Source organism: Phymastichus coffea, unplaced genomic scaffold, assembly GCF_024137745.1.
Source record: "Phymastichus coffea isolate CEN01 unplaced genomic scaffold, Cenicafe_Pcof_1.1 PCOF00050, whole genome shotgun sequence".
NCBI lineage: Eukaryota > Metazoa > Arthropoda > Insecta > Hymenoptera > Eulophidae > Phymastichus > Phymastichus coffea.
This window is the reverse complement of record NW_026706861.1, coordinates 1924264-1937967: the sequence shown is the minus strand read 5'-3', so window position 1 is coordinate 1937967 and position 13704 is coordinate 1924264. Positions and strand designations below refer to the sequence as shown.

Genomic DNA, 13704 nt, shown 5'->3' with positions numbered 1-13704 from the left:
GAGGAGGTGGCGGCAGCGGGCGGCGGCGGCGAGAAGGAAGGAAGCCATCTCTCCGCTCGAGGGTGGCGCTCGCTCACGGGGGGAAGCGCGCGGTCGGAGAGAAGCAGTACACGTGTACAGTCTCCCTCTTTTCCTGAATCATGGTCCTATCGATTTTTCGCTCTCGCCCTCTCTCCGCCCCCTTGACCGACTTGTGCCGTCGCCTGCCTCTCGCTCGATCTGCGGGGCTCGAAACTTGACTTTCCGAGAGCCCTCGCGGCCGAGCGGGACCGTCTGTCACCTTGGCCCCACATCCCGCTGCCGCTGGCTTTGATCGGTCAGCCGGGCGATCGCCGGCCGGGGGCCAACGCTCTCGGCCGACCTAGGACACAACAGGTTGAGCGTGGCCCTAGAGCCGAGTGGCGCCGGCTATTCCGAGCTCGCGAGCCCGCGGTCAAAGGTGTTGCACGTGTTTACGAGGGACTCCGGCCGAGCGAGCCAGCGGAGTGGGTTAGCCGTTCCAAACTTGGCTCGCCTGCCTGACCCACTGCTGCCGGGACCGCGCTCTCTCTCTCTCTCTTTCTCTCTCTCGCACGCATGCGCTCCGAGGAGGCGGGCGGACGCCAAGCTGCCTAACCTTTCCCGATCGAGCTCGACCTCTCGCTAGCGGCCCTCGATGATTTACCGAGCGTCCTTGAGGCCCACGGCGGCAGCGCTATCGAGCATCCTCGGCGAATAAATAGCGCCCGAGCAAAGAGAGAGGAGAGAGAGAGAGAGAGAGAGAGAGAGGAGATGAGAGAGAGAGGAGAGAGAGAGAGAGAGAGAGAGAGAGGAGAGAGAGAAAGTGAGGAAAAGCCCTTGGCGCTCGTTGCTGACGGCGGCGCGCAAGGCAGGGAAAAAAGAGCAGCGAAAGAGAGAGAGAGAGAGAAAGAGAGCGAGAGAGAGCCGATGAAGCGACGGCCGACTGTATCGCGCGCCGTCGCTATTTCATACTTGCACGGCGCCAAGCGCGGCCTACCTGCGCTTTATTTTTACATCGGCGCGCGCTTCGCTCCTGTTTTGCCGGGCTAACCTTTTCATTGTTTTCAGAGAGCGCCAAGGGGAAAGCGACGCAGTAATAATAGCAGGAGCTTGCGCGCAACCAACGGACCGAGGCTAAGTATCAAAGCGAGCCGCTATCCCTCGCTGCTCGCCCGTTTTTTATTTTCTTTTTTTTTTCTTTTTCATTTTTTTTTTCTTTTATCCCTTTTTTTTCTCTCTCTTTCTTGTCCCTTAGCGCCGCGTCCGCCACCGCGAGGGGAGGCCGTCTCCGATATCGATGTCACGCGTGCACCGCTCGCTCCGAATTTCATACTCCCCCGAGCGCGATAACGATCGATGGAGCCCCCGAGTCCCCTTCTTTTTAATCGCGGAGAGATTAGTCGGCGAGCGCGCGCGCTCTCCCTATGCCTCTCGGCGCTGGAGAGCGCGCAGCGGCTAAATTTACGGAAAGCAGAGGGAAAAAAATAGCAGCGGACCCAAGTGGGCAAAGAAACGGGGGCGGACTGGCTACCGTTGGCGCCGCTGCAGGCTGCCGCCGAGCGGCGAACGGTCCGCGCGCAGCCTCCGACGCGCGATCGCGCCGCGATCTCTCGCCCTCCGTCCGCCAATCAATGATCGGTCGGCGCGCCAGTCGACCAGTTCGCCGGGCATCCGCGCTCCTCGTCGATCGATCGGGCCTCGCTCGGGCGAGCTCCGGGAGCAGCGCCGAGAGCCGCGCGCGCCGCGACGCCAAGGTCAAGTCGAGCCCGCTGCACACTTGGCAGGCGCGTCGCCCGCTGGCCGCGGGTGGCCCGTCCATCAGTCGGGCGGCGAGAGGCACGGCCTCGCGCCGTCGGCCGGCGGCTCGGCTGAATGAACGAGCCCGCGCGAGCCAGTGGGAGAGCGGAAAGCGACAAATCGTCCGAAAAATAACGGTTCGGCGACACGAGCATCGCGCGCGCGAGAACGCAAGAATAGCCGGTGGGCGGCCGCCGATGCGAGGCGAGGCGTTTCTCGCGCCTCCGCTCGCCGTCGCGGCGGGCCGTGGGCGAGCGAGCTGCCAAGCCAATCCAGAATCCGCACGCGCGCGTACGCACCAAACGCGGGCGCCTCCGCGAGACCGCGAGGGGGGTCGCGAGGGGGGTCGCGAGGGGCTGTGTCGCGAGGCTGGGTGGCAAGTGGGTGGCGCTGGCCCGACGTTCTAACCTCAAAACTGGGCGAAAACAGGAGGAGAGCGCGAGAACCGTCCGAGCGCGATACTCACTCTTGATCACCCTCTCCGTGGTGGAGAGCTTCTGCGTGTTGTTGGAGCTCATGGCGTGGCGTGGCGAGTGCGGGGCGTCGACGATCAGGCTCCGCGTCGCTGTGGACGTGCTCCTGCTGTCGCTGGTGCTGGCGCGCTGCGTCGCTCGCTCAGGCGCGACCACTCATCTCTCTCGCCAGGTGGGGAATTCGGCGGCGGGCTGCGGCTGCGGCTGCGGCTGCGGCGACGGCGACGGCGACGACGACGACGACAACAACAAAGCGCGCACCGAGGACGGGGAAATGTGGAAGGGCGGGGGCTGGACGGGAGGGGGTCCTCGAGCCTCGGGCCTGAGCACTTGACGCACTGGGCTCTTGCACGTACACCTTGTGCCTGTCCTTGCTGAGCCCGCCTTCCACGAGAAGCGCGCGCTTGCGGTCTCCTGCTCCCTGCCTCGACGAGCTGCTCGGCTCTCTTTCAAGTATAACTGCACTGAACACTCGCGCACCGTATCATCCTTGGAGCGGCCTGGGAAATACCAGCCTCGAGCATGTGTAGCCGCGGCGAGATTAGGCGAACCGAGCTCTCTGCCTCCACGACCACTCGGGTGGCTCGCTACTACTGCTGCTTCGCGCCACTGCTTCTGCTGCTTCTACTGCTGCTACTTCTACTGCTGCTACTGCTACTGCTACTGCTACTGCTGGTGCTGCTGCTGCTGAGGTCGTAGGCATTCGGCCGCCTCTAGCGATCAACTTCTCTCTTCCTCCTTCTCCTCTCGTTCGTTCCGCTGCCGCCGCTCTTTTCCTCTCTCTCTCTCTCTTTCTCTCTCTATCTCTCTTCCTCCTCCTCTCTCGCTCTTCGGACTACGTTTTGTACGCGAGTGGTCTTGGTTCGTCGTTGCCGTCTTCTTCTGGGCAGCTCTCAGCTACGAACGCTCGGCTAGCGATGAGCGCGAACGGGAGGAGAAGAAGAGAGAAAGCTCAAAGTCTGAGTGAGTGAGAGAGGAGGGAAGACGAGAGGAGGAGAGAGACAGAGTGTTGGTGGTTCTGTTGGTGGAGACACCTGGCGCGCTGGGCTGCTGATGGCTTCTGCTGCTGCTGCTTCTTTTCCACGAATCTGACTACTGAATTTCGTGGAACACAGCCGAGAGTTTCGACGAGACGTGCGTGTATGCCCCCCCCCCGTTGACGTCCAGGTCCGGAGTTTGATAGCGCTGCTTTGTCGAGAGTTACTGCGAGGTACGAATGGTCAGCTGCTCTCAGGCACTGCTGCAGACGATGGCGGCGGCGATACACATTGTTTTGAAGTCGGCTGCTGCTGCTGCTCGCTGAGAGGAGGATTGGTGTGCGCTGCTGCTCTGGCTAGTCGAGAGAGTGCACGGGGCCGATGGGGGCGACGCTGGCGCTAGCGCGCATATATTGACGCGGCGCTGCCGACTAGGCGAGGCGAGTAGCGCTAATTCTCGTTCTCTCTCTTTCTCTCCCTATCTCTCTCTCTCTCGCACTCTCTCTCTCTCTCTCTCTCTCTCTCTCTCTCTCTCTCTCTCTTTCACTCACTCTGCCTCGACGACGACGGCGACAACCTAACCGCAACAACAGCTTGCACTCACTCGTCTTCTGTCGGCACTCGCGGCTGCACTCTGGCCAGTGGTCCGCGGGGCCGAATCGAAGGCCGCGATCGATCAGTCCGTCTCGGCTGCTGCTGCTGCGTTGCTCGACGCCGTTACGCGCGCACACCGAGCGAGATACTGGCGAAGCGCGGTACGCTTGTGATGCCCGCTGCGAGCCAGTCGTCTACGTCGTAACCTCGCTCAGCTCAGCGATCCCTTGGTCGATCCGTGCGTGCGGCTACGACAACTTGCTTGCCTGCCTGCCTCTGCTCTTCTGCTACACGTACGAGTCGCGAGCGCCGAAGCAGCTTTCTCTCTGCGGCCGCGACTGCGTACCACTCGCGTGCGTGCGTCCACGTCGCTGTGTGTGGGTAAACCTAGCGTGTAAGTATAGCGCATACGCCGCGAGCTTCGACTGGTGCGCGCGCTGCGCTGGCACCTATATGCTCTCCCTCTCGCCGCGCCACTCCCCTCCTCGTCAACCGCAGCACCGCTGCTGCCATGCGCTGTGCTTGCTTGCTTGCTTGCCTGCCTGCCTGCCTGCCTGCCTGCCTGCCTGCCTGCCTGCCTGCCTGCCTCACACTTTCGCCTCTCTTGCTGGGCTTCGATTTGTCCTGGCTGTTGTCCCGCAGGTGAATTCTGCCCGCGAAAGCTCTCCACTCGATGACGGTCACTCGCCGTCAGCGCGATTAATTCCATTGGCCAAAGCCGCCGAGCTCGTCAGCCCTATTGTGCTGCGCGACTCGTTCAAACGTCCACGCGTTTCGAAAGCTCGCGCCCGAGCTTGTAAACGGACGCAATCGCGTGCCGATGAAATTCAAAAAGCAACAACAACGTCCGTTTTCCAATCTTCTTGAAAAGATTGCTCGTTTCAGTGTCGCGTGGGAGGATGGAGACGAATGGACGCGGGAGCGCGTCATCCACAATTCCCTCGCATCCGTTGTCGGCTTTCAAATCTAAGAGCATCGATCTACTTGCCGTGGGCCAGATATACTTCGCTCGAGAACGCAGGGAACGAGCGTATGGGAGGTCGACGCGCTACGCTCCTGCTGCCATTGACGGCCGCCAGCTGCGTGAATGGGACCAAATGATCGACACTTGGCTCTCGAGCCCTAACTCGGTATTTCACGCTCGACCCGAACGACTGATCGCCCGTCTATTCGCGCGCGCCTGTTACCGCGAGTCCCCCACTGAAAGAGAGAGAGAGAGAGAGTGAGAGAGAGCGCGCGCGCGACAGGTCGTCCCGCTAGCGCATAGAGCCCGCGCCGCTGACGCGCGCAGCCAAGTAGTAGGACTCGAGCTGCGGACCGACGTTGAAATGCAATCGCGCGCGACGGCCAAGCGGCAGCCCATCGGGCACCGGAGAGCTCGAGGGTCGGCCGTGATCGGTCGCGGATTTGCTCGCGAGAGCGGCCTTAACGAGCGCGCCGGAGGCGCTCGGCGCCGACGCAGCCACTTGGCTCGATCGCTCGCTCGGCGCGAGCTTATATTTAGCGCCGTGGTGTTGCCCAACGCGCCACGCGACTTTTTCGCGCTCGCCTCGCGTGTCGCAAGCGGGCCGCTTCGCGGTGCGGGCTTCGGGCGCACTGGTCAATTTATCACGCCCTGTGCGAGGTGGCCGCTCGGAGTGCGCGTTCAAACTTGGCGCGTTCACTCGCGCACGCATGTACACGACGCGGTTTGCAAGCTTGCGTGTGCCGTGTGCCACGCTCACGTTCCTTTTTTCACAATTCTACGCTGAAATCACGTGCCCGATACCTTAAAGGGGCATCAGTCACGTTAACAACGTGTGGCGTGTGTGTGTACTACTGTGGGCAAAAAGTAAGGTGAATTTGTTTGTAAAATGAAAAATCTTTATTTATTCTTCTACATCAATGTCATCCCCTTCGAAGTAATCCCCTCCCGATAAAATACACTTATGCCAACGTTTTTTCCAATCCTCGAAACATGCCAAATAGTCCCTTTCCGGTATAGCCATCAGCGCCTTCTTCGATTCAGCTCTTATCTCCTCAATCGACTCGAAACGCGTTCCCCGAAGTGGTCTCTTGAGTTTTGGGAATAGCCAGAAGTCACACGGAGCCAAATCAGGCGAATACGGTGGTTGCGGAACGATATGCGTCGAATTTTTGGCGAAATGGTCACGAAGAACGAGTGCAGTGTGAGATGTTGCATTATCGTGATGCAAAAACCAAGAGTTGTTGGCCCATAATTCTGGTCTTTTTAGACGAATTGCTTCACGCAAACGACGCATAACGCTCAAATAATATTCCTTATTAACAGTTTGGCCGGGTGGAAGGAATTCATAGTGCACCACACCACGAAAATCGAAGAAAACTGTCATCATGACCTTGATTTTTTAACGACTTTGACGTGCTCTTTTCGGTCTGGCCTCGCCTTTAGCACGATATTCGCTTGATTGGTCGGTTGTTTCAGGGTCGTAAGCATAAATCCAAGTCTCATCTCCCGTAATCATGCATTTGAGCTTGTCCTGATAGTCAGAAAGCATTGTTTCACACACATCAACGCGGCGACTTTTTTGCAAGAAATTGAGCGTTTTCGGTACCAAACGAGATTTAACTTTTTGTAGGCCCAAATGGTCTTTCAAAATTGTTTTCACAGATTCTTCTGATATTCCGATCATATCAGTAAGGTCTCTAACAGTCAACCGACGATTTTCGAGCACTAATTCCTTCACTTTATTGACGTGTTGGTCATCTGTTGACGTCGATTGTCGTCCGGAGCGCTCCAAGTCATCAACACGTTCTCGACCCTCTTTGAAGTCTTTGTACCACTTATAAACATTTTTCTGCGACATGGTAGAATCACCAAAGGCCTTCCGCAACATCCTCAACGTTTCCGCAGCCGAAATTTCATTCCGCAAACAAAATTTGATGGCACTTCTTTGCTCAATTAAATCAGACATTGTAAAAATCGAAACATGCACTCTTGGTCGTTTGGTAAACACAAGCGTAAATATATTACTGATAATGACATTGACATGAAATTTGTCCCAGATGTCATTCGCAGTCCTACCAACTCAAGAAAAAATGAACTAGCCCGAAATGTTAATCCCGCGAAGTTTAAATTGAAAATTCACCTTACTTTTTGCCCACAGTAGTATGTATGTATGTATGTATGTATGTATGTATGTATGTATGTATGTATATGTATATATGTATATATATATACATAGTTTCGTCTCAACTTCGTTTTTCACGCCAATAACAGCGAACAATTCTCACTCCAGCTTTCTAAATGTCGATGAGTGTATTGGACAAATAATTATAAATGTAAAGCATTGTACGTTGTCGATTGTTTAAATGTCAAATGATAAACGTAAATATGTGACCATCCGTGACGGTAACTCAAGCGTCATTATTGAGTAGACCTCCTAGCAGAAAGAACATTCCTCGTGCAATATAACTCTGAATTGTTATTATCTATTATTATGACGTTGCAAAAACAAAACACGGAGTACGGAGTAGGGTTACACGCACAGGGGGAGAGGGAGAGCGACAAACATACGCGATTCCAATGTAAATTGTAAAAGTAAATGTCGTCCAACACCCGCTGCTCATTGTCTAAGCTCCAGTTGCAACAAGGCCAGTCCAGTTCGATAATGTGCCTGTTCAGCCGCAGCTGCATTCTGCACTTGGTGCTCGCAACAGCAGGCGTGCGTGCATTTTAGCAACAATATGTCTTGTTCGCTCGCAGCCTAATCTTCATATCCATGACTTGTTTCGCCTGACATACACTGTGAGTTTCATCTTCGAGTTATTTTTCCGCATCAGCGTGATTATACCAACCGTATTCCAATGCAATCTTATCGACGCATTCTTACTTAATAACATATTTCCTTGTTTTTCACGATATTAATCGATATTACATTATCCGATTAATGCTACCGATTGATTGCTTTATTTTCGTGATGCACGGTATATACAATTCATACGTCAAAAATGCACCAATAGTTTTCTGATCAAACTTTCAACAATTTGCTACACTAGTTGTCTTGTTTTTCTGTACATTTCTTGGACGAACTAAACTGATTTTATTATTTTTTATCAGCCTAATCTTAACAATTTTATGAATTTTCAGCATAGCAATTAAGTTGTGTAATTGTACCTTAAATGAAAATCTTGCATTGGTAACATCGATAAAGAATGCAAAGAAATACAGATTTTCAGTAACATTTCATCCTAGTTTTTGTGGTAAATATCTACATATATATTATTTTCTTTTCAGTTTCCAGTTTAATAAAATTCAATCAATTTACCTTTCAGCATTGCTTTTTTATGTTTGTAGTGATACAGCAATTTAGAAAACTAATAAAAGATGCCTGCTAAACTGAGTAAGTTTGTAATTGATGTTTCGTGTAAGCAATATGCACATCCGTGGTCAGATTCCTGTATCAGTACCACTGCTGGATTAGGTCTGCAAGCAATACAAGAATGCCTTAGAATATATTCTACACTTTATTTTGTGAGTTTACATTTCTTTGCTCTAAAATTTGAATTATTATTACAAGATGTTCTATTTATTAAACCTTATTTTTAATTTTTAAAGTTAACTCTTTTGACAAAAGGAAGGGTTCCTAATCTAACTGATCTAAAAAAAACATTCATTAGCATTTTCCAATCAACTGCATTTTTATCATGGAGTGCATTTGCATATTCAATGTTTATTTGCATTTTCAGGTATTTACATTTTCCCTTTACTTTTGATGCCTAAGTAATGTATTGTAAGATTCAAACTTTGATTTAATTTTTATATTGCATTTTTTTAGGAGATTACTTGGAAACTTCAATATATTAACAGTATCATTTATTCCATCATTTTTCTCAAGTCTAACTGCAATAATTTTAGAAAGGCCATCAAGGCGTACTCTGTTGTGCTTATATGTTTCAAACATTGTAAGACTATTTTAATAAAAGAAATCATTACATTAGTAACTATTGCAATAAATATTCATAAATTTTCAGGCTACAGAGACATTGTTTAGGATGGCAGTTTATAGAGGATATGTGCCTGTTGTACCACAAGGACAAGTGTATATATTTGCTGCTGGAATGGCAACTTTGTTATATCTTTTTAGAAATAATAATAATAATTCTGATTCTATTTATAAAATATTAAGGTGAGGCTTAAATCCATATTTTCCTCTATTTACAATAGAATTAATTCCAGCAAACAATGCTTGGATAATGCAAATCAATTATTTAAATTTCTTGTAATGTATTAGGATTGTACTGGGTCCACACGAAGAAAAAGGGTATATTTATCAAAACAACACTCAGTTGTCAGATACATCTCGAAATAAAACTGCCCAAGATAAAGATGATAGATATCAAAAGAAATTTTCGAAATCTAACTTCTACATAGTACAAAGAGCATTAAAATTATATAAAGATCTGATAGATAAAATAAAAAAAGTTGGAGGTAGACACCATACATGTCCACATCCAAATAGTTGTGTTCATTATACAATGACAGTAAGAATAAAGTATTATCAATATTTATTTGCTACTATTCCATATACAAATATTCATGATTTCAAATGTTATAGGGTGGATTGAAAATGTTCAGCATAGGTTTCTGTGTTGAAGTTGGACTTAAATTGATTTTTCAACTGAAGAATATAATTAAAAGACCAAAGCATCTTCGAGAAATAATATTCAAAAAAGGAAACTTAAATTTAGCGTGCTTTCTGGGAGGATTCGCTGCCTTATACAAAGTAAGTTTTTATTTAAAAAGTGGAATTGAGGCCTCACTTAAACCATAATGAAAAGTAATCATTATAATTTCAATATTTAGTTAGTTTCATGTTCACTGAGAAGAATCAATAATAAAGATTCGCCAAACTATGCTGTAATTGCTGGTTTAATAGCAAGTACATTTTTTGCAATGTATCCGGATAATACAATTGCTCTATACATAGCATGGAAGGCTCTTCAGGTAATTTTTTAAATTAAAATAATTATGTAATTATATAATTTTCATAATATATTCAATTTAAATAATTGTTTTTTTCTAATTTGCAGCTTACATGGAATAAAGGAGTCGAGTTAGGAAAAGTACCTGAAGTTAAGTGGTTTGTGATATTTTTATACTGTTTTAGTACGGCGACTTTATTTCATGCTGCAATCGTAGAGCCGCAAAATTTAAGAATTTCATATTGGAAATTTTTGTACGATCTTTCTGGAGGAAGGTAGATAGATATTTTTATAATTATTATTTCCATATAATTTAGATATTTGCATTAAATTTGTGCGTAACAAATTTGTTTCAGAATTGCTGTTATGTCTCGTATACCCATAAACGAATTTGGTTTAGATTCATATAAGCATCTGCAAGATATTTTGCGGAAAACTCGGACACATGATAAACATATCTATAGCTTTTGAATAAGAACATTGATAGTTAATGATACTAATGCGATTCCTGAATCGCTGGCATTTGAATGCCTGAATCAAATGGTGCACTGATATTTAGTAATTTTTTTACAAACTACTTTTATTATTAGATTATTACAACATGGTTTCTAGATACAAAAAAAATACTATAGCATTAACATACTAAATGGAGTTTAAAGATGAAAATAATCAAAGTAAACAAAATGAAAGCATGTAGCTATGCTACTGCATATTCACGTTGAACATAGTAAATCCATCCAATAAATCAATGAATTTATTGGATGGATAGTTCTAATAGTTTAATGATGCTGAATAATGCAAAAATTTCCACGTTTATGAACTCTACTTATTTTTTCATCTTCTACAATGAAACAAGTATCATAACAAGATATTTTGTAGTATATTTATGTTTTAAATTATTGGTGAACGTTTTTTTCTTTGTTGTTGCAATTGGAAGATTGGTGATATTTGTTAGAACTTTAATAGAAAGGGTTTGGTTAAAACAATAATATTATCAGTACATGTTTTGAAAACATTTAGTGTTTTTACTTTTATCCTAATATTTTCAATTATAATATAAAAAATAATTACATTTATACAAATGTCAGCCTGCAAAATAACAAATGTAATATTCAATTTAATATTCGATTTAACAATTAGTTGTCCGGTTTAAATTTAGCTTTGGTTTTGCATACTCTTGACATTTTCAACTACCCGACTAATAACAGTAATTTCACTCGGCATTGATTTCTTTTTTGTTTGCTTTTTTTTCTTTATTATATTTTCCCATTGAATTTTACTGTGTAATTTTAACCTGTTCGAATCGATAATTTTTGGCATTTCGGTGTTTCTAATGATAGCATAGCGAATGTCAGACTGTGGCACCGTCATCGGTTCGATTGGTTGAAAATCGTTTATTTTCCACGGTAAAGTGCCAATTGGGCATAAGCTCCAATCATGATTTGCTGAAATTTATAATTTTTTATTATTATCAGAACCCTTTCCTGAAATAAGTATTGCAAACATACCATCAGCAATATTCCACTTGGTATTACGAATTTTACGATCTGCCCACGGCTCTGTATGTTCAGTGTTTTGTCGCGTACATTTTCTTTGTTCAATTTTTTTTATATTTGTAACAGTATAGATTTGATCAGTATCACACGTATTTGCAGTTTCCATTTTATCCTGCTTAGAATATGATTGTACTTTCAAAAGTTCTAATATTTTATCTTTAGTATTCGGATCATGGCTAAGAAAAGACGATATTTTCAAGATTTCAGGAACATAATGTTCAGAAAATTCATTAGAATGTAAAATGAGCCTCTTCACGAAAGATTTTTCCGTCAAACAATGCGGAAACTCTCCATGTATATTCAAAGAAAAAACATTCCTTAACTCTGGGTATCTTTTATTGACTTGTTGGTGAACATTGTCAATCAAAACTTTGTTAGAGAATGAATTTCCAACGTCATCAATATCTTGTTCCAGAGTTTGGTAGATACTTCTGGCTATCTTTTGTTTATTATAGGCTTGAGCTAAAGTTTTCACCCACAAAGCTGCTAGCAGCTTTCTATTTTGATCTTTCTCGTCTTTTATCAATTCAATAAGTTCCAAGAAAAGTAATAATAACAACTTTTTTTCTTGTAGCAAAAGTAAAATATTTTCCCAAAAGTCAATTAAATTGATTGGTAAACAATTTTTCACTGTTGCATTTGATTCTTCCGTAAAGAGAAATAAAATTTCTGAACTTGTTAAAAATGCTTCATTATTTAAAACTGAATCTATAAAAGATCTTCCTTTTCGTGAATAAGTATCATCTTTACTGAGACTTTTTGATAGTTCTAGTAGTAAAGTGTTTAATACTGACGTAAGTTTCATTTTATTGTTCATTACTTTGCTATTTGTTTTATTTACAACATTTTCAATTGTCTTCCTAAAATATTTTGTTTAAGAATTAATATTATATAGAATATTGAAATTATAGATAGTTTTCATACCTCATTTCTGCATCTGGAAGATCTGACACATAGGCATATTGAACTTTGATATATAAACTGACAGCTGTCCACAACTCAAATAAATCAATCAATGTTTTTTGCGATTCAGTTTCACTAGCCTCTGAATCATCTAATTCTGATGTTTGTAAATTATTTGCTTCTGCAGCCCAATACTCTTCCTTTAAAAAGCAATCGTAAGTATTTAGATAAAAAAATGGCAAATTTTTTTGTAGACTTGTTTAATACTCACATGTAGCCATGCCAGTAAAATATTTGCAACAATGCGCATAACATCAATGGATGGTAATTCATGGCCATGAGCAGTGTCATGTCGGAGGTCAACAATCCATTCAGGAATATTCAATTGCTTGGCAATAAGAAATAAAGAAGTCTGTTTTTTGTGGGCAATATTTGAAATGTGATTAAGAAATTTCATAATCGCAGTGGAGTACATCATACGCAAATCGTTTTCATAAGAATTAGGCATTTCACCGTTAGTAATTTTTGGAATCCATTCTTGATCACGGAGGCAAACTTGAATCAAACCAAGAGTGCATTCTACACCGACTGGTAACTTTGGTATTCTATAATTGCAGAAAATAAAAATTATCATTGTTTTACTGATATTTTTAAATTCAAAATTGCGTGTACAAAACCTGGCTTTCCAAACGAGTAAAATTTCGTGAGCTTCTATTTGCTCGGTAATGTCGCCAGAATAAATTTTCTTGTAAACACGATGCCATTCCTCCCTAAAATTGTAGACAAAACAGAAGACTTATAAAAATTTATTAACAACTGATTCCTTATATTAATACGTTTCATAATTGCACGAGAGGTTATAATCGATATCAGCGTTATATCATGATCAGCAAGGGTTTTATGAATAGAACAATTGGCTTTGATGGTTGAGTTTATGAATAATACAAAATTATCAGCTTAATTTCTCGTTATTACGTTTTTAATTATCAACTTACGTAGATGACCAAGGCACGTGTATCAATCCTTCTTGTTTGCCGGTCAACGCCATTTTATTTTTGCATCTGTTAGATTTCAGGCGCCTAATTCACAATATATAGGCATTCCAATAACACAATAGTAGCTAAGACTTTTTGAAAGGTTTTACAATATTTCGTGCATTAAATAAAACTTGACAGACTTTCTTAGTCGATCGGCGTTGCTTTAATTTTTTAATTATCATAAGTGTTGACCTTGTAGTAAGTAATATTAGGACGCAAAAAGGAGACAAATAGCTGTACGGCATTACTGTTAACAAGAGTTTCGACAACCAGAAACTCGCACATCACTTTTACGTAAATGTACTGTGAAGAAGAAAAAAAACAAAGAACTTCTAAAAAATAATTGAAATAAACTGTGATAAGGAGTCGATAACTGCTATCAACTTGAATAGAGAAAAATTAACATTTCGATAACATATTAGCT

The 13704-nt window shown here is 44.6% G+C and overlaps 2 protein-coding genes across 3 annotated transcripts; one reads left to right on the top strand and one right to left on the bottom strand.

Moving 5' to 3' along the window:
* The first annotated feature begins 5116 nt into the window (after nucleotides 1-5116).
* On the top strand, nucleotides 5117-10797 carry LOC131665311 (transmembrane protein 135-like). Of its 2 annotated transcripts, XM_058937134.1 has the most exons (12): nucleotides 5118-5529; nucleotides 7080-7607; nucleotides 7950-8062; nucleotides 8135-8333; nucleotides 8418-8548; nucleotides 8638-8764; nucleotides 8834-8988; nucleotides 9094-9343; nucleotides 9418-9585; nucleotides 9666-9806; nucleotides 9893-10059; nucleotides 10141-10797. In XM_058937134.1, the coding sequence occupies exons 4-12, from the start codon at nucleotides 8187-8189 to the stop codon at nucleotides 10253-10255; spliced, it is 1401 nt and encodes a 466-aa protein (XP_058793117.1). In that variant the 5' UTR covers nucleotides 5118-5529; nucleotides 7080-7607; nucleotides 7950-8062; nucleotides 8135-8186; the 3' UTR covers nucleotides 10256-10797. The 2 variants fall into 2 exon arrangements, with proteins under 2 accessions (XP_058793116.1, XP_058793117.1); XM_058937133.1 differs by having other exon boundaries at nucleotides 5117-7607; nucleotides 8157-8333.
* A 142-nt stretch (nucleotides 10798-10939) lies between these two features.
* On the bottom strand, nucleotides 10940-13436 carry LOC131665310 (uncharacterized). Its single transcript, XM_058937132.1, has 6 exons — nucleotides 13239-13436; nucleotides 12921-13013; nucleotides 12515-12848; nucleotides 12265-12443; nucleotides 11293-12200; nucleotides 10940-11229 (listed from the first exon to the last, which is right to left on the bottom strand). The coding sequence occupies exons 1-6, from the start codon at nucleotides 13289-13291 to the stop codon at nucleotides 10940-10942; spliced, it is 1857 nt and encodes a 618-aa protein (XP_058793115.1). The 5' UTR covers nucleotides 13292-13436.
* Nucleotides 13437-13704: the final 268 nt, after the last annotated feature.